General features: G+C 36.6%; 1 protein-coding gene across 1 annotated transcript; it reads right to left on the minus strand.

The window, feature by feature from the left end:
• Positions 1–1311: 1311 nt before the first annotated feature.
• LOC149289273 (NADPH oxidase 2-like) lies at positions 1312–20363 on the minus strand. Its single transcript, XM_089490931.1, has 13 exons — positions 20319–20363; positions 19629–19724; positions 18918–19028; positions 15151–15235; positions 13725–13873; positions 13193–13383; positions 12193–12316; positions 11989–12081; positions 9627–9880; positions 8100–8262; positions 5741–5887; positions 3655–3779; positions 1312–1438 (listed from the first exon to the last, which is right to left on the minus strand). Exons 1-13 carry the CDS (start codon positions 20361–20363, stop codon positions 1312–1314), a joined length of 1710 nt encoding a protein of 569 aa, XP_089347057.1.
• Positions 20364–21883: the final 1520 nt, after the last annotated feature.

Genomic DNA, 21883 nt, shown 5'->3' on the forward strand with positions numbered 1-21883 from the left:
GCTTAGTTTAAAAGTCTAAAGGCAAAGTGAAGCCTCATTAAAATACAACTTATATTAACATTTTTGGGACAAACTGAGACCTTGGAGCATCCAAAAACACTTTGTTTTAGATCTTTGCTTCACTTGAGGCCAATAAATCCTTCAAACTCTCTGGGTTTCACCAAGAGACAGCGGGTAAAGTGCTGTCTCTCCAGGTCACCAAGGGGAAACTCTGGGTCATGACATGGGGGTTGGGGCAGGACCCACTTCCCCTCCAATGATGGTGTTTTCCAGTGTGGGGGGCTACCCCTGCCCATCATTGGCGGGACCGCCCGCCATCGTCTGCCTATCCCCATCTTGCAAAGGGAGGGCTCTAGGTAGCTGGAGTCTTAAAGTTCCCAGGTATGCCTATGAAGCCCAAGCCTGTTCATGTGCCTTGCTGTTTTTGTATAACTTGCTTACTTTCTCCATGCAGAAATCAATTACTAAAATGAAATCAAAGCATTATAGAGTATTTTGAACTTACTTTTGAAAATTTTTATTGAGTTTTCAAAGATAAAAATAAAGAAACCAGAGTACAACATAATTGCAAAATGACACAGTACCCCAGTAACGTCCCCCCAAATGGCCATCGAATGAGAAAAAAAGAAAAGAACACTGTGATACAGGGAGGCTAGCAGGAAAACTCCAAACTGTAATTCCCTCCCCCCAAACGAACCATTGCAACATAGTTATCAAGAATAAAGATAAAGTCAATTATGTAGTCACACTGTGTTCGTTGCCAAGTAAACCATTGAACGTCTTACACACACTGGTTTCTTCCCCGGAGCAACTGTACAATTAACCTAGACGTATCCTTGAATGTTTGTCGTGTCTGAAGTTTCAAGGTATCGTCTAGTGTGTCAATAAAATGTTCCCATACCTTAAAAAACTATTTGGTGTCTCTTTCTTTGTTCAATGATGTGTCTAACCAGTCCATTCTAAACAGAAATAATAATTTTGTACGTAATAGAAGCAGGACGATACATGTAAGATAAACATGTGTTGTATCAGGTAACAGCCCAAAAATCGCAACCTCTGGAGTGATTGGTTTCTTTAACTTAAGAAACCCAAAACATTGGGTATTTATTACATAGAGGATGTGTATACAAGTAAAGAGACACACTTTCATATGAAAATCATTTTAACTAATAGAATCATATACATGTTACACAAAAAAACATTTGATTCACATCAAAACATGAAGTTAATAAATGGTTGGTTTAAGCATGGAAACTACTAAGTGTAATTCTGTTAACTGATGAAAAGCGCATTTTTTAAACAATTCAGTAATTAGAAGTTTTCTTTATTAAAGATGAAATGAACTCCTCTTGGGTCGACGCTAGAATTTCCAATGCACTGTTTACTGAGAGTTTCAGCCAGGTTTTCTGGACCACACAGGAAAACCCCCACTCTTGAGCTATAAGAGGAAGTGAAAAAAATATGTAAATAATATTTTTTATTCATAGCAGCGTAAGAAGCTCAATAATTTTGTGTGTAAAATCTTTTATTTTTTTTTTTTTTTGACCTTACAACAGAATTCTGCAAGTCAGTTTTAGGTGTAATCTTTAACTACATGTTTCTAGTGTGGTATGTGCGGGAAAATGAAAGAAAACTTTGGTTCTTAGGAGAATCCTACCTTTGGCTGATTTTAGGATTAGAGCATAAGTGCAGTTGGGACTAAACACATGCTATTGTACAAAATAAGATTTACATTTTTTGTGTGTACTAATAAATTCTCATTTATCCTCAACATGTAATTTTACCTACAGTTGTGCTCAAAAGTTTGCATACCCTGGCAGAAATTGTGAACTGTTGGCATTGGTTTTGAAAATATGACTGATCATGCAAAAAACTGTCCTTTATTTAAGGCTAGTGATCATATGAAGCCATTTATTAACTCATAGTTGTTTGGCTCCTTTTTAAAACATAATGATAACAGATATCACACAAACGGAACTGATGAAAAGTTTACATACCCTTAAATGTTTGGCCTTGTTACAGACACACAAGGTGACACACACAGGTTAAAATGGCAATTAAAGGTTAATTTCCCACACTTGTGGCTTTTTAAATTAGTGTCTGTGTATGAATAGTCAATGAGTTTGTTAGCTCTCTCACGGATGCACTGAGCAGGCTAGATACTGAGCCATGGGGAGCAGAAAAGAACTGTCAAAAGACCTGCGTAACAAGCTAATGGAACTTTATAAACATGGAAAAGGATATAAAAAGATATCCAAACCTTGAAAGTGTCAGTCAGTACTGTTCAATCACTTATTAAGAACAAAAAATTTAAAAAATGGAAAATTCAGGATCTCTTCATATTAACCCAGATCAAGTAGACTAAGAAGGATTTCGGCCACAACTACCAGAAGAATTGTTCGTGATACAAAGAAAACCTCATAAGTAACTTCAGGAGAAATACAGGCTGCTCTGTTCCAGCACAAGAATGACCCTAAGCACAAGGCCAAGTTGTTTCTCCAGTGGTTACAGCAAAAAAAGGTGAAGGTTCTGGAGTGGCCATCTTAGTCTCCTGACCTTAACATCATCAAGCCACTCTGAGGAGGTCTCAAAAGTGTGGTTCATGCAAGACAACCAAAGACTCTGCGTGACCTGCAGGCATTTTGCCATGATGAATGGGTAGCTATACAACGTGTAAGAATTTCTGCACGCTGTCATTGATGCTGAAGGGGGCAACAAACAGTATTAAGAACTAAGCAGGCTTTTAAACAGAGGTCATTTCATTTGTTTCTTTGTTGCCATGTTTTGTTGCCAAAAATAATAATTAAAAAATATATATACATATAAATATTTTTTTATTTGAAATATCCTGGGGTGCCTAGTCTTCAAAAATATATGGTTTGATGGGGTAAATTGCATTGGCCACCTTCAAAGAAACCCCGAAATAGCACAGGGCTGAAGAATTACCAGATTTGGACAAAATGGTTTTGAAATAGCAAAACGCTACTTATTGCCCCATAATGTGCAGAAAAAAGCAACATAAAACATAAAAAACATTGGGTATTTCTAAACTCAGGACAAATAGTAGACTCTGTTTAGCAGTTTTATTCATTAGCTTTTATAGAAGAGTAAAATATTTTTCAAGTCTGAAAAAGTCCTTTTTTTCTCAATTTTTCACTGTATTTTATACTTTTTTATATAGTAAATTATATGATACAATCAAAATATTGAAAGCCCGTCTTGTCCTGAGACCTTGGAGCAAAACAATATATAACTTGTGTGGGTTCAGTAAATGGGAAAGAAGAAAATTACAGCTAAACACAAGCCCCACAGAAATGTTAAAACAGCCATTGTCAGGAAAGGTACAAAAAATTCAATCAGCCATTGTCACGAAGGGGTTAAAAATGGTACATATATTACTAATTCTCCAAGGGTATGCAAACTTTTGATTAAAACTGTAGTTTAGTGCCCCCTCATCAAAGAATGCAAGGGAGACACCCCATACATTTAAAGGGACCTCTGAACCATCATATGCATATGAGTGTCCCTTTAAATAAATTATATGTAGGTCACACTTCCACAATTCAAAAGCTACTCTAAAAACAAGCATTGCTTAAATCTACAGTATTATTAGTGATCACACAACCTCTTGTTGGTAGGAAGCAAGTTGCTTACCTTTGGTGTTGGCTGCCTATGGTTTTAAACTCATTTTCCCAGTTTGGTCTACCATACAAGGTTTTCTGTTTCAGACCTGTAATCACATCCTTCTCTTGGTCATGGTGCAAAGAAAAAGCAGTTGCCTGAGGGCATTATAAAATATAGTCAAACATTAGTAGGATTATTCAATGAAATAAAAATCCAATAAACAAAAACCTTATGAAATAAAAAAGAGATTGTTGTAGGATAGCTGGTTTGGATCCTGCATGCTAGCGCTCTGTACTAGTCTTTGCACAACTGCCAGCATATACTAAATGTATGCCAGATATTGAATTCTAGAAACCATCAGGAAGCATGAGATGCGGTTTTTTAAATAGGCATTCTTATCAAGTACATATTAAACCACTCAAGTGACAAGTCCTAGCTGGGGCATCACATGCAGTTGAAATGCAGTGAATATACAGTAAAATACTACAATGTGTACCATGCAGTCTGATTCATTTTAAAAATCCAATTTACATGGGTAGTTGGCTAGAGGTTGTTGTGGTTAAAGGAGTTGAATTCCTGATTACAGACAAACAAGAGGCAGGAGGCAATGTTTCAGGTTGCGGAGGAAACATGTTAAGACCTAAGTGGGTAATATAGAGACCCGGAAATTGTAAACCATATAAAGGTATGTGCCTTGTAAACCTTGAGGGGTTAAAATTACAACAGGAGGCAAATATATTTTTTTGTATAAAAAGAATATTAAGACATTCTTTTTAATTTACTATAGCATTAAAATAAATAATAAACAAACAAATATTGTAATTTAGATTGTAAGACATTTTAATGAGCATGATAGGGCTTGATTATTTCCTTCCATTTAGTTGTCTGGCCAAAGTGGAGAGAATTATTGTTTGCTATAGACCATCAAGGTAAATGTTCTACGTTTGGTCAAAAGACTTACCGAATACTGAAATGATTGGCCTTATCTATAAAACATATTTCTTGCTCTTCTTAACAAATTACTTCTGTCTCTTGGTTATCAACAGAATATTATAATATTTTATAGATGATGTGTTCTTGGGGTAGCAAGACCACCACCGGAAATACATTATTTATCACCACTTTGGGTCCAGAACAAGTAAAGAAAAAAGGACTTCCCACAAGTTTTGTAAAATTGCTCTGGTTTTCGGTTTTCAAGATGTTTGAAAAGCAATTATCTCCCTAACGCTCCCCATTTGTGTGAATCATGATATTGTGTGCATGTTACTATTGCATGGCTTTCACATTATGGTGCTTCATCATACAAAGTAGTTAAATAGCATGACTAAAGCAAAAACAAGTAAAGAATGATTGGGGGCATCGTATAGCATAACAATTGCGGTATATTATTTTAATTATTGTATTTTCGATGCCAGCTGGATCTGCACATGCATCAAGGTTTACAATAGCTTTTGATAATCAAAACATGGACAGATGAATAGAGCATGAACTTTCAAGAGTCTCTGAAAAAGTTTTTTCTTTTACAGAGTAGATTTGTGTTTTTTAGAACATGGAATTGATAAAGCAGGTGAATAATGTATCATACCGACTTAAAAACACTAACTATGACTAATATAATTCATATTGCTGACCCTAGGTAGCTATGGTATAGTGCTGAAATGTTACAGCCATTTTTCTAGAAATGGCTGTCCTTAAGAATTAGGCCATCATGACCCAGGACGCATTAGCTGGAGGGTGTTATATGCTTGACCTCCTCTTTTGAGTGATGTCCCAAGGGGTGGTATTATACTACTCCCTAGTAACACTCCCCATTGTTAACCAATCTGGGAGTTTGCAAAAGCCAAGCAACCTTACATCAGATATAGATCTCAAAATTGTTTACGTAACAAGTTTACGTTACATCATTGTGATGTAATCCTTTTGATCCCCAAATGGAGAAAGTGGTGATAGGCCAAGCCATTCCCTGCCACCTTATCAAAATATCCCCATGGCTAGCCAAGCAATAACCATAATGTGTATGAGCTTAGATCTTTTTCCTCTCTAGCTTCTGTCCTTTCCAGGTATGCAAATACATAAACATGTTGCCCCAATTAAACGCTGACTTTTATTTTCTTACCTGAGATTCATCCCAGCCAGTGAGATAGATATTGTAGCTCAGAAAATCAGCATTGTTTTTTTCTTGCATTTGCGTTTCTAGGGACTGGAGCAAATCCGCAAACCACTCAAAAGCTTGTGTGTCTCTGCACAGCCAGTAGAAATAGATCTGTAACAAAGACGTGTATAAAAATTCAGAATATCACCAGATATTTATATAAGGTTTCTAATCCATACTGTTTTTCTAGAATTAATGCTTTTATTTTACTCCTGGTGTGGCTAATTAATGTAAAAGAAAAACACATAAAATACATGTCCAAATGACAGATAATACTTTAAGGATTATTTCCTGCCGATGAAAGCTCATTAACAACCATCTAAACTAAGATAATGTCATCACCATCATTCTCGACAATGTTTAGTTTGCCTGTCAGAAAGCCAGAGTTAGGTCAATTACCATTTCCAAATATGGAGTGGTAATACATTACTAGATGTGATTTTTATTAATGAACCTGCTGTTAGGTGGGGCAGTTTACCTAATTCATTTACATAGTCTAATCCTAGCCCAGGGAGAAAAATAGTATTGCGCTAATCCTCACTTTTAGAGTTTAGTGAAATATCTGGACTGATTTTGAGGCACATGCCACTTTCCAGCTGTCTGCCACTTTCCACCTAGGTGCTACTAAAAAAGGAGTTTACCAAGGGATTGATTTATAGTGGACACTCTGCTGATACTCATTGAGCTATCCTGCTTACTTAATTAATGAATCAGATATTCAACTCTTTTTGCACTTTACCCTAGTTAATTATCTGCAATATTGTCTGCTGTCCTTCTTAATGAATTAAGTATTTTAGAATTGCACAACCATTCCTTTTGTTTGCTATTTGTGTACGGTGAATTATTAGCAGCGTTTAGGAAACCTTCCTTCTCTCTATTGTGGCTGAGATTTTATTGTGGTGTAATCAATTGACACATAACTAACAAGCAGCCGACCCTTATATCTAGTCCGACTCTGGAGGCTCATACCACTTTTTATCTGTGTGCCAACTTCCCAAGTACCACTAAAAAGGAAATTGACCAAAGAGTGCAACAAGGGCACAAAGGACAAATATGGACTTGGAAGCATCCCTTCAAGCAATACTTTGCCCATCATTTACCAACTGCTGCCATACCGACTTCATGTTGACTCCTACTCCGTTTAATCCGCCCTATTCTACTGGCACCATGCTTACCATCCTCTTGTTTTTATTCTCAGTCTCCTCCATCATGAATATGATGTTTCTCTCTCCCTTCCCAGCCACCAGCATCAAAACAGTATATTTTTATTGCTCCTTCATTATTTTCTTACTTCTCTTTCCTATGGTGGTCTTCACCATACTCACATTTCCAGAAGTGATGACCTGAAATAGTTGTGGTGCACTATTTAACCTAATTTCCACCATAACATTATGACCACTGACAGGTGATTGGTAAAAACACTGATAATCTTGTTATTATTGCACCTTTCAGTGGGCGGAATATATTAGGCAGCAAATGAACATTTTGTCCTTAAAGTTGATTTGTTAGAAGCAGGAAAAATGGACAAGCGACTTTTACTAGGGCCAGATTGTGATGGCTAGAGGACTGGGTCAGAACATCTCCAAAACTGGTCAGAACCTATTACAGTGCCTCTCTAGTTTGTTGAGTATGGGGCTGTGTAGCCGCAGACCAGTCAGGGTGCTCATGTTGACCCCTGTCCACTGCCAAAAGCGTCTACAATGGGCATTGAGTATAAGAACTGGACCAGGGAGCAATGGAAGAAGGTGGCCTGGTCTGATTAATCACGTTTTTTTTGACATCACATGGATGGCCGGGTGTGTGCGTTGGTTACCTAGAGAACACATATCACAAGGATGCATCCATGGAGGCGCCACCTTGCAATTTACAGGACTTAATGGATCTGCTACTAACATCTTGTGCCACATACCACAGCACACCAAAGGTCTAGTGGAGCAAAAGAGGAACCTACACAATATTAGGCTGGTGGTCATAATGTTATGGCTGATCGTGTATAAATCAATGCATTTACAATATGAAGAGGTTTATTCACTAATGGGAGATTTGCATTTCACCTCCTCCATTTCACTATACAGTGAACTTTTGGTGCAGAAGAGCTTGGCTGGCCCTGTATAATGTGTAGGCAAATGTGCACATTGTCCCAAAACCGCCTTACACACTGAATTATGCATTATACAGGGAAAGTTTAAAGTCTACACACATGTGTATCCCTGCTCACAAATCATTATAACAGGTACTACATGTTTGTATTATTCAAAATCTATGAGACCATGTGATCCAATCTTTTTGGTTGCATTCTTTAGAGAGCAGTGACAGCACTCACCTTCTTTAGCCTGAGGGTAGATGCATCACTGCAATATCTGTACCAGACAGACTTCAGAACTGAAGCAAATGGAGTGACGCCGATCCCAGCACCCACAAGCACGGCAACTTCATAGCTGAAAACATCTTCACTTGCTGTTCCAAAGGGACCATCCACAGCAATCCTTACAAAAGCACAAAGACAAATAAACTGGTTTAAATGATATAGTGTGATGTCACTGATGTTTGAGCCCAATATTAAACAAGATACAAACAGTTCAAATAATATAGAGGCAGAAGCCCGTGCAGTGGATTGGTAAAATACCAAGCAGTTTTGTGCTTTTTAAAAGTTGTGTATATTAAATTCCATTTTTTGGTCTTAGAGAGGTGTAATATTCCCCTCTCAGAGATAAGGAATCGTTTTAGTTATTATGTATGGTTACATCACATTCCTCTTCAAATGCATATACTGGCAATTTTTAGAGCAATAATAAGGTCATCATTCGAAAAACATGTTTGGTGTTATTACACTTTATATATGTTTGTGTCATTGGTGTACCCCGTACAATAATTTTACAGAAGATGTATTGTCCACCTAAAGCAATAAACCATAGGAGCCTCACGTGGGCCAGTACCTGGCTAATGAGGCACAGAGGTGTGTGTGTTGCCTGAAAGCCCTCCTTTTCATCAGTTTTTGGTCCGTGTGGATGTCCATATTTTAATTTCCTTATACTGCAGGTAAATCCAGCTTTGCTGTACTAACCCACTTGCCCATCTTTAACTGTTCTGGCCCTTTTACTAGAACACGTATGAATGAGACATGATTCAGACAGTTTGCAGATATTGTATCTGTGCTGGCATTAAACACTGAAAACTACAAATACAGCTGTTAAATGGGAGTTAGGAATGAAGAGGATTGGACACATGTTCCCACAAGAAGTGGTGCATTTATAAGGGTTTTTGTCATCTTCTGACCCAGGGTAGCACCCCTAGCCTCTCTTCTTCTGACCACACATTGTCTGCTCTGTGCTCCACCTCAGAAGAATACAAAAGGGAAGAGATATTATGGAGTCTTAGGAGGGTGGGTACATAAATGTGCCTGTTACAAGGAAGATTATGTGTCCCAACTGGCCTATTGAGCAATTGCACACCAGGGAGCCTGATAACCCAACCACTGATAATGTGTAACAGAGGCTATTCTTCCCCACTTAGGCCTAAATACATAAATAGGCCAGCAAAGTTGAGGTTAGTATGGCTTTTTATATATTATTCTTACAGCTCAATATACATACAAATTGGCACATTTATCTGAAGCACGCAAAATGAAATAAAACACTATAAACATACAGTTACACAACAAAACAACAAGTTATTTCTATGAAATATGACACATTGATATACTGTGCAAAGCATTTAATAACCATTTAGACCAGATAAATAATTTCATAATAATATTGTTTTAAAATGAGTATAATGTGTGTACTAATAAGAAATGTATTCTCAGACAGTTGAGCTTAGTGAATCCAACTCATTGACTTTATAAACTTACTTAGGCAGCTTCCATGCTTCTTGAAATTCAGTCTTATCACATCCACAAACCTTAGCCAATTCTTCTGTCCAGTCTCCAACTATTCTGATGTGAATGCTGAAGAAGTCTTCTTCTGGTGCAGAGGTCAAAGTAAATGGATGCCACTCTAGGCTGGACACTGCTGAACATTGGACAAATATATACTGCCCCACTTCCATCTTGAAGCCTTTCTTTTTCATCTGCAGCTCGTAGGTTTTGAAAGGATGTGTGACAACCTAGTGAGTACAAAAGGCCATAATATTGTGTGTGTGTATATATATATATATATATATATATTTATATATACATTGCAATTTTTACTGTGAGACTCTTTACAAACATATTTTACAACACTTTACAAACATATAAAAAGACATAAATTAAGAGTTTCTGATGGTCAGGTGAGCTGACTGATTGCCTGATGAAAGAGGTGGGTCTTTGGCTTTTTGCTTTTTGGAAAGTTTTTGTAATGAGGGTGCCTCTTTGATTGAGCGGGGTAGAGAGTGTCAGATTGTGGGGGCTGCGAGGCTAAATGCCCGGGAACCAGACGAGAGGATGCAAAAGCATGGATTAATGTTGTCATATAATCCAGTGGAATTAGGTGTTGTGTCCTGGCTATGTTTCTCAGATGAAATATATAACAAACGTAGTTGATACTTAATTATGCCAATTAATTGCAATCCAGGCATAAGATACCTTTTCCCCAACTTTTTTGCATCTCTTGTTACACTGCTTTTGTGGGTTACCAGGTAATGTACTTTATTGTCCACAAGAGCTTATTTACCCATTTTCCTTGTTTGAAAGAATATATGTACTTAGAAATATAGAAATGTGTGCGTTGAATTTGGGAGGTGGGTTTGACAGGTAGGAGACATCTGTCGCATCACAATGTCAGATTTGAACCATGAGATACTTAGCTGATTGGCACCGACAACACAGGAAATATGTTCGATAAGTGGGCTGATGGAGGGTATATGACAAACAGTTAGGTCCGGAAATATTTGGACACAGACACAATTTTCATAATTTGTAAGCCACCACAATGGATTTGAAATGAAACAACCAAGATTCAATTAAAGTGCAGACTTTCAGCTTTAATTCAAGGGGTTGAACACAAATATTGTATGAAAGGTTTAGGAATTGAAACCATTTTCATGCACAGTCCCCTAATTTTAGGGCATCAAATGTAATTGGACAAATCAACACAATCATAAATAAAATGTTTATTTTTAATACTTTGTCAAGAATTCTTTACAGACAATGACTGCTTTAAGTCTGTGATCTGTCCAAAGAATGGTGATCAAGAACTGTGCGGGCTTTTGTTTAGATGTTTTTGATAACGTCTAATCTGGCCTTTCTATTATTAAAGCTTATAAATGGTTTCCACCTTGTGGTGAACCCTCTGTATTTGCTCTTCTGAAGTCTCCACTTTATAGTAGACTTGTATAATGATATGCATGCCTCCTGGAGAGTGTCCTTCACTTGGTTGCATGTTGTGAAGGGGTTCTTATTTACCATGGAAAGGATCCTGCAATCATCCACTGTTGTCTTCTGTGGACTTCCATGCCTTTTTTGTGTTGCAGAGTTCACCATTGTACCAAACTGTTGATTTAGCCACTCCTAATGTTCCTGCTATCTCTCTGATGGATTCTTTCTTTTTTTGCAGCCTAAGGATGGCCTGTTTCACTTGCATTGAGAGCTACTTTGACCATATGTTGTGGGTTCACAGCAACAGCCCACCCAAAAATGCCCACCCCGTCCATGCAACAGTTTTTGAGTCAATTGTCCAATTACTTTTGGTGCCTTAAAAAAGATAGAGCTACCCTTAAATAAACACTGAGAGACCACATTTTAAGTCAATATTCATTATTTAACTGTAACTTGAATTTATTTTGGTAAACAGCTGAAACTTGTGCCAGTGTCCAAATATCTCCAGCCCTAACTGTAAGTGCCTAGCGTTCTGAGTCAACTGTGCAAACCACATATCTTATATGAGGTCGGCACTCTAAAGGTTAAAATTGTTGCTGTCCTCAGCAAATGTCTCTGGTTATAGTTAAAATCTTGTCATCATAAAATACCTCTTATAGGCTGTTAAAAATAAGAACTGATTGCAGAAAACCATAAACCAAAACCAATACAGGTAAACAATTATAATTGTCAAAAATGATAACAACATTATGAAAATATTCAAAATTTCTTTTTAATATTAACTTCCTGCATTATTTAAATTAATAAAGTAATCAAGAGTCTGGTTATCTGCAATATCTGGTGCGGTTTTACAAAATTTGAATAGAAGGCTCTTGTGTTTGTACCTTTATAATATGACGCATTTAATAAACACTACCTTTGTTATGACCACCTTCTGTTGTGACCTCCAAAATCGTATCAGTCTTTCGAAGAGATAAAGGATCATTGGAGCTACCACCCACTTCCAAGTCTAAAAAAGAACAACCAATTTAGTGTAGGAAAACAGAGCACCTTACACAATCCCCAGTGTTTGAAGTATAATGGAATCAGTAGGTGGGTACTCTCTACATGGAAATCATACCATTGGTTCATTCCCTGCAAATTGTGGAGTAGGGCACTTTGGGTCGAGGCCCCATTGAGTGAAGTTATTTTTACAAATATCAGGATTGTTTTCACCCAGATTAGTCTGCTTTCGTACTATTCTCCTAGAAAAGAAAAAAAGAGAGACATGTATAATGTACTAGTATGCATTATTGTTATAATATTATTAATGAGGTAGTTCAACTGTAAATATTTCTTTCTAAATATGTGTTTTTCTCTCTGGGTACTAGGCTAGTCATGTTGGTATAGTTATTATCATGAAAAGTTTTGTGGCGTGAAATTGTTTTTTGTATGACTTGTAACAGAAGCCTTGAACCAATTTAGTAAATTTATCTAATATAGGTGGTTGTACATAGATGTTGATCACACACAAAGTCGATGTATGTAAGAGTATAAACCATACCCCTAGTTTAAAATGTTATTTGTTTGGTTGACCACTTGAATGGGTGAATGAATACTGGCTTAGTATATATAGTGATCGGGGTTATGTTGCCCTACAGTCAATGTCTGGCTCAGTGTATAGAGATGGGAGTTATGCTGTACCATATCTGATCAGTAAATGTTATTTATTTAAACTTTTTAAAATTTATTTAGAAGTTAATAATACATTTTTTCAGATTTCTAGTTTTTTTCCAGTTGACATATAGTTTATAAATTTGTGAAATAAATATTCTTGCCAACATTAATTTTTTGTGGGTGTCTTTACATTTTAAAGTGTGTGGGGGTCCCACATACAGGATCTGCCCTCGGGTACCAAATACCCTAGGTACGCCCCTGAAGTGGACTCACCATCATATAAAACCAATAGAATGTTTCTGCTGATTTGACCATTCCATTGCTTGCTATGGTGGTAAGACTACTTTCCCAACTCTGCATATATTTATTAATTCTAAACTAAACGTATGCTGCTTTCTCTCTGTATATGTAGAATAATGTAGGACTTTCCCATCTTGTTATACAATATGAAAGAGAATACAAACCCAGCTCCATGGATGACAAGACCAATGAAGAAGATCACGAAGAGGTGATGTGTGTACCAGAAGACTTCAAAGTATGAGCGGCGAATTGTTTTTGTAGAAGACGTGATTATAAGAATCAATGCCAAGGTTATCACCACTCCAGTAAGCCCAGCTAAAAAGGTGAATGCCACATTAATTCCTCCTATAGGGTTCTGAAAAGCATACAATATGTTATTTTTTAAAGCAGCTCTGACTGTATTACTCAATACAAAACACTTGGATTTCCAAAAAAGCAATGCTAAAAGCTGGGGTTGCATTATTTATTTGTTTATTTAATTTTTGGAATCTGTTTTAACCAACCTATGTATTTATATTTATAGAAGAGTTTTGTTGATATCCTAATTAGTAGTTTGGACACATGTTCTAGATGTGACAATTTTTTATAATGAAAATATTTATTTTAAAAACAATTTGTAGAAGGGGAGTATTAGGTACTTTCTTGAGCTCCACGTGTATCTAAATAACAAGAAACAAAAGGAAATACTCCACTTACTGGAACTTTAGAGCGGACAAAGTTTAGGTAGGTTTCGTTTTCCCCAAAACCAAGTTCAGACAGCGCACCCTTGATTGTTGTTCTGTTTTCCTCCACTTGGGCATCGACCAGTCTTTCCACATTAAATAAATGTGCCGCAGTATGGATAGCTAATGAAAACATGACATTATACTGTTTAGACACACAGCTTATAGAATATTATGACTATTTTTAACATAATAAAATTATAAAGGACAATGTTCATCAAATATAAAACCCTATTGCAGCAAAGAGTGTTGATACAACATGGATATTTCACAACAGAAACAAAATGGGCAGACTAGCTAGGCCAAATGGTTCTTCTTATATGCCATCAAGTTCTATGTTTCTATGAAAAGTTAAATATTTACTGATTCAAAAACTTTTTTGTGTGGATCCAGATCAAGGGAATTCTAGATGCATCAATCAAAAAATATTAATGTTCTTAAATTCATATAAATAGAGGAATCTTTATAAGCATTTATCAAATGAAGAATGATTTCAAAGGCGCTTCTTTCTTACACGTATAATCAGATACCTGGCTCCTTGTTCTCTATAACTCCTGAATGGTTTATAGAATCCCTGTAACATACAGTCATTGATTTAGGAAGCCAGAGTTTATGTCATCACACACCAATAAGAAGGTCCATTTTGCTGAATTCTCCTTAAATTTAGAGAGCTGTTCACAAGTGGTTCATATTCACCCAGTATTACCCCCAAAATATGATTTTCACAAGGCATGATTCAGTGCCAACCAGAGTTATTCCACAGGTGAAACTAACCAAGGCTACTTGTTCTTGGCATTTTTTTCTTCTATATTATCCATTTACATCTCAAGCAGTTTATTGAGAGGATATGTCAGAATAATACACATTCCCAAATTCTGATTAGCTTTATTGACTTATTACAATATATATGGATTGATTTCCACTCTATCTGCTCAAGATATTTATAGTACTGAGAATCAACCTGCCATTAGCTCCGTTGTCTGTGTTTCAAGACCAACTCTTCTTCTTTACTAATTTCCTGACTTATAGCAAATGTTTTAAAGGTTTCATATCATATTAAATGATCAGCAAACCAGGAATAGAAGGTCAGCTGCATGTGGGTATATTTTAGATTCCAGGCACAGGAACAGCAAAGGTGTTACAGGAATTATGTAAAACGACCTATCAAATATCTAAATATGTTAACATAGAATAAAGTATTTTTTCATGCTTGTTGATTATTGTTGATTGTTTTATTCAATTATCAGGTCATACAGATAACATCCTTTGGTTGCAATAGTTCTATAACAATGCCACACCACTTTCGTAGTTGTTTTCATAAAACTATGGGTTAAAAATCTTTTTGGGACTCAGATGCACTGGAGGCCAGGAGATATAGAGTACATTTACCGGGGACCTACCTGTATGTAAAGCAATCATCCATGCCACCAGCTTATGAAAAGTAAGGTTTCTGTCTAGCTGTCTTCTGATACTTCTTCCACAGCACTAGAACAAAATTCAAGAGCAAAAGGGAATTTAGTAGCATAACATTAACCTGTCTGTGTTATAGAGAAATCTTTAAGGTTAAAGTTATAGATATCTTATAAAAGGCTTTTTTGCAGTTCTCATGGAGATATTTCATTATACAGTATTTTTCATTAATTATGCGTCCTCCCCATAGGATTGTGTGTTTTTCATACCACGTGGATTTAAAAGGCATATTAGCTAAGCTCCATAGCCATATCGTATATGTTTATCCAGGTCTGGTTTGATACTTTTTTTGTTGGTATCCTTTAAATGACACATATCGCTGCTTTAATTCCTGAGCCATATCTATACTATTGATCTCAGTAAGACAGAAAGACGGACTTAAGATATCCTCATCCATGATCTCCAGAGTAACATACAAATTAATTAGCTGTATAAGTCAAATATCACATGCCACTTTTTTATATTGTCAGGACCCCGTTCTCATGACCTGGAGAATTTGAGTGCGGGAGCTTGTCCAAGAGTCTCCGGGTGAAACCTGGAGAGTTCACAGGTATGGTCATCTGTGAAATATCTCTCTGTGAAATTGTTAAGCTAGTTTGGCCACTGTCCCCAGGCTTTCTTGAGGTAAAATGGTTTGCTTATTTTTCAACCAAATATCTCCAAATGCATCATGTTTATTAAAACAAATATGTATAGAAATATAGAATTTGATGGCAGACAAGAAGTATTTGCTCCATCTAGTCTGCCCATTCTTCCTAATGTAAGGCGTCAAACCTTAATCAGTCCTTGGGATGGTCTTGGATTCATGATAGCTTTATGCCTATTCCATGCATATTGAAGTTCCCTTTAGACTCTATCCCTTCTGCTGGCAAAATGTTTCACTTATTTCCCATGCATGCTTATATTCTCTGACTGTATTCAGCTCTACCACTTAAATTACATTTTAGCCTTTTACCCTTTTAGATGATGTATGAATAGGTTTATGTTGATAAAGTAATTGAGCGATGTATTAAAAGCTGTGTGAGGTGACATGTATCCCTTCCCTTAATTTTCAGGATTAGGTTTCGAGATAAGGTTCATTGTATCACTTCTCTAAAATGTAAATCAATATAGATCTAGGTTGCGAAAGCTTTGAGTAATTTTCTACAAAACTAATGCAATTAGATATTGTTGCAGGGGAAGTGAAAATGGGCTTATCTAAAGTCGCTCTTCTAGAAAACCACATGACATTTTGCACTGGAATATCCAAGTCAATATTGTCTAATCTGGTTATGTTACTAAAGATGTCATAAATTAGAGTTTTGAAAGAAAGCACATCTATTTGTATAGACATTTCCTCATTCTATAGCTTACAGTACTAGATATCCACCTAAACTATGAATAGGCTCAAATACCTGGTGGCACAGCTCTGAATGAACCCCCAAATCTGGTTCAGCTGCCATGTTGTCCTAACTGCACTCTGGAGATGACAGGGACCAGGTTGAAGAAAAAGATTTGTGAGACACCATACTAAATCATAGACCCAGTGAAAGATTCTAAACAATTCTAAACTAGGCCCACTAGGCATAGGGTAGCAGAGCTGATCCATTTTTAACAACATAGCATTCTGTATTTAAGCTGTGCAGCCTTAACATGCGTGGCATGGGGTGGATGGCGATCTGAAGAGGTACGAGGCAGATGGGGTGCCCCTCTGCCTCAGACAGCCCAAAACAAAATCAGTAAAATCTGCAGTGCATACAAGCATCTCGATATCTTTATCCATACCTACATCTACCTCGAATGTAAGACAGATATTTTTGATGACATTTCTATATTATACTACATTCATTGATTTCTGTATATCTTTCTGATTGAGGCTCTCAGCGTAACGTCATTCATTATTTCAAGATTACTTATCTTGGAATTGTTGGAGTATTTTTGCACTCAAGGCGCAAAAAAATTCACCTGTTCCTGTGCGTGCAATATTGTGTAGAGATGGTTTCTCTACTTTGATATATTACACTATTGTTTTTTCTTTATGTATTCTCTTTTATGTTACTCCTGGATTTAAATCTGAAAACGATGTGCATTACAGAAGATTTGTACTTTTTCATTACATTGTATCATTGGTAAATTAGGGTTATTATAGTATTTGTTGCTTCTCTACACTGAGCCAAGCTCTGTGGTCACTACCTCTTTTGTACTAAAACAAAATGTGCCACTGGGTACACCATAAAAAAATAAATGATGATGTTGAAGTGCTCTGAAAATCACACTTAACGCGTGGTGTAAAATCATGTAAGTGAAAGGATACCCATACTGAACCAGTGTAAGAAAAAGCATAAGTCATAATAAGATTTGTCAAAATACAGACCTGGCACAGGGTAGAGCTTAGTCCGATCTATATAAATATACTGTCATTATCAGACGCCTCAACTCTGAATTAAGAGGTTTGGCTTGGCACTTGCCTTAAAATATTATATACAAAAAGCTAATGGGCATAGACAAAACCATGCCTTTATTTCATAGATGTCCTACCAATCTGTCTTCAACAACATCTCTTGTACTATAATCTCATCACCTGGCCTGCATTTTTACCAACAAAATGGTTAAGTCATGCCCAGTGGGCCTTCTGCCAACATTGCTCCACAGGTGCTACATTGTGCACCACTGGCTGCATATGCCCAGCTGCACTCTACATCACCATAAAAAGTAGCCTCTCATGTAGCCTCTCATAATCAGCTGTCGGCTGCACTTACCTCATAGGTGGCCGCCAGCCTTAAAGTGCCAGGGCTGCCTTGTTGTTCCCAGTGCACCCATGATGATGTTCCAATTTTCTTTTTAATACCGTAATAAAATATATTTCTAACAACAGCTTCAGACTCTATAAGTATATTTTTCTTTAGTGAAGGTGAAAAAATTGGGTACTTTTCCGGGGCTGTTCATGTCATTCTAGACAGAGCTATACTAGATTATGTTGGTTTTGTTTGGTTAAGAAACTTTATGAACATTAATAATCTTGGGAACTTCCCATGAGGCGTCCTTAGTGCTTCACCCAATGGAAGCCAGAAAGAAGGGGGTAAGAAGAGATTACATTAGGAAAGGAATGAAGAGGAGAGCAAGAACCCACTCTCATCATCCACCGAGATGCAGCAGACAAACCCAGAGGTTCTTGGTATAGAGTATGTTCAATGTAAGCATATCTGACTAATAATATATTTATTGCTTTATGTATATTATTAGCTGTGCCGCTCACACTTTCATTGGAGTAGTATAGATCAAAGGGTTATAAATAAATTATTCAATATTACACTATATAGGTTTTTCTTTATTCTTTTCTTTTGGTATATACATTGGAGGACTAATATTCTTTAAGAATTTCTAAGGTTGTAAAGAACCTTTTTAAGAGTTAAAACTCAGTGGACCGTCTCGCCATTTTATTTTATGTTTATTTGTTATTGTTTATTTGTATATGTGCAAGAGAGAGAAAAAAAACACGCGGATATTTAGTGCAGCTGGTGTGTGGTGTGGGTGACTGGCACTTCTGGTTTCCCTGTTTCTGACTATTTTACTTTAGACAATGTTTGGCAATTATATGGTAGTTAGAATTGTGTCTTCAAACACAATAGACCGCTGCTTGCGATATCCTTTAAACAGTGTTTGGGAATTATAACTGAAAATGCAAACTTTGGAAAGAGCTTTCTTGACATATACTCACCGCACTGGACCCTCTCAAAAATGACAGCAGATTTCGACATACTGGCAGAAGGATGAGCAAACAGTTAAAATTCAAGCAGGCTGCTGGTGCTCTGGCCCAAGCCAGAGCTGACTGCAATCAAGAATTATTGCAATTAATAAATGATAGGCTAACAAGTTTAAAAAAAAATGTTGGTTTATTTGATAAATCTCTCTCGCGCTCTCCCTCTACATATATATATATATATATTTAATCATCTAACTTTTATCCCCCGTGGCGTTCCTAAATGGCATTTTAATCACATGCTTCATCTGCCTTGTAGAGTTCATCCATGCTACTGAAGCATCTACAATTGTATATACACATTTTAGTACTATGAGTGCTATTTTTTATTATTGCTTTCATCATATTACATAGCACTGTGTATTTCAAGTGTTAACAGTAGTCCTCATTGATGTAATGTAAATATCCCTATATACAAGTTGCGCAATATTCTAAATCTACATTACATTAAAGACCAAATAAATAGGAGATATATATGCACTAATCTACCAACTTTCACCCTCCCTGTCAATTGTTCAGAGAAGCATACAATCTTTTCAGCTAGAAGGCCCTCTTTACCAAACATAATGGTTCATCTTAGTCGATTCTAATTTTGTTAGTAAGGTAAAAAGTACTGTGTAAATTGTTGAATGTTGAAAAAAGATAATAATTACTAGTACTGGTACTTACCCCATAAATTTCTCTGGAGTATATATATTCTCTACCTTCATCGTACACAAGATAGAAGTTCCAAAAGAGGAAGGCATTCAACCCTAGCCACACAAGCTGGAATAGATGGGAAAGAAGCCCTCAGTATATCATGTGAAAGTTAACTGGCACAACACCAAGGTTTACTCACTAAACCAGAGGTTATAGGTAAGTCAGTCTCATTGATTTAGGTATTAAGCGCCAAAATCGGGTGACCTGTGTCCTGCTTGAAATAAGCAGTTAATGCAGCGATATTTCTCTTGGAATTTAATTATACATTAGTAAAGCCCAACTCAGACTTTCTCGCAGGACATACTTGCTAGGGTTAGTAAAATGGGCATCTCAACTGTAGGAAAAAATCCTACAACAACTTTGATTAGCATTTACTTGAATTTACTAAAATCATCCTCTGTGAAATAAATCATTTTTTTTTTTCCATTGAAATATTAATTTAATGTATTAAGTTTGGTTGGGAAAGAGTAAATCATGTACATTTTACACAATATTCTAATCTATTTATCACTTTAGGTTCCCAGTCGTTGTTAACTGTCAAGGAAGGAAAACAATCTAAATGCAAAAAAATATGTAGTGAATACAAAGCATAGAAATTGCTACAAAACATTAAGGACCTGAGTTTATAGAAGAGAAAATCAGGTTGTGTTCTGTACTTACAATAACAATAATAGAAAGACCTTCATTAACCATCCAGTTGCTCATTTTGAAGATGTTCAGTCTCCTCTGCAGCTAACTACTGAATCTGCAAATGCATCTGCCAGGGGATGTATCTATAAGGAAGTGAAAGTAGTAAACCAAGCTGCTTCCCTTTTTATATAGCGTGTCTGTCATTGAATAAATACAATAGATACCTTCAAAAAAGATCTGGATATTTTTTTTTAGAAAAGCATAACATACAGAGCTATAAATACCGTAATAGAATACACATTAATATATTAGAGCACCTAGATCCAAGGAGAAATCTGATTCCGTTTGGAGTCAAGAAGGATTTCCCACCTAAGTGGCAAAATTTGAAAAATAGCTTAATTAGGGTTTTTTTTTACTTCTTTTTGATCCACAGCAGGAAGGATATAGTTAAACTTGACAGACTTAGGACTTTTTAAAAAAAAAAACTAAAGTACTATGTTACTATGAATTGTATATAAGTTAAATGTTACTGAAAAGCATAGGTGCTCAGTTTCTGTTTCTGTTTAGTTTTAGGATTTTGACCAGTGTATATTGAATTAATTGCTGTTGTTTTTAGCTGCAAACAACTAAACCACAACCGAACAATATTTATTTTAAAGAAAAAAAATGTTTTTAAATTAAAAATACACATTAGTGGAATGGTAACAGTATTTTATCTAATTAACAGGAATACATGTTTTTTTATTTTTTTTGGTATCTATTATGCAGTTATTCAGCATAGGTTATGTACAAACAGAAAACCAATAGACATTTTAAGCCCCCCCTTAATTCATAATGCACCTTACTTATAAGTATGCCACTCTGCCCCCCAGATATGCCACTCTGCCCCCCAGATATGCCACTCTGCCCCCCCCGATTTACCAATGCATCACCAGACTCCCTAGTGTCTAGCGGGGCAGCCGTTGGGGCTTCTATGGTGGAACACAGGAAGGTCATGTCATGCTGGCACTCCATTATAGAAGCCCTGGCAGAAGTGCTGGCAGCAGTGGAGGTGGTCTGTGCGCATCACGCAGACGTCCACACCTGCCAGAAAGGAGGATCCCCTGCAGCTCTGTGTGGGACCTGGATCCTAACCCTGCTGTTTGCCTGCACCTGAGCTAAATGATAAAAAAAAAAAAAATCTCCCCGGATTGCACATCCCTGCACTAACCTGCGATTATAGGAGGCACCCCCACTTAAAGTGAGGGAAAAAAGAACGGCCTATAATCGGGACAATATGGTATATATATACACCGGTATATATATACACCGGTGTATATATATATATAGCCTTTTTAATTTAATAATGTGGTATTCTGTTATCATTATGGAACAATTTAATCTAATTTTAAAAATAATTCTTAATGGCTATTTGGATGGCATGTGGGCACAAGAAATTGACCATGTGATAAAATACATGGGGCTGGTGTCTAACTATTTTCAGGGCTGCTTTGATTCCCTGTCCAGCCCTGGTCACCATGCATAGTGGGAATACAAATAAAACTTTCCTTCCTTTCAGCTGATTTAATAGATACAGTCGCAGAAAAATTACAATG

Source organism: Sceloporus occidentalis, unplaced genomic scaffold, assembly GCF_023333645.1.
Source record: "Sceloporus occidentalis isolate IW3139 unplaced genomic scaffold, rSceOcc1.0.p SCAF_47, whole genome shotgun sequence".
Lineage (NCBI taxonomy): Eukaryota > Metazoa > Chordata > Lepidosauria > Squamata > Phrynosomatidae > Sceloporus > Sceloporus occidentalis.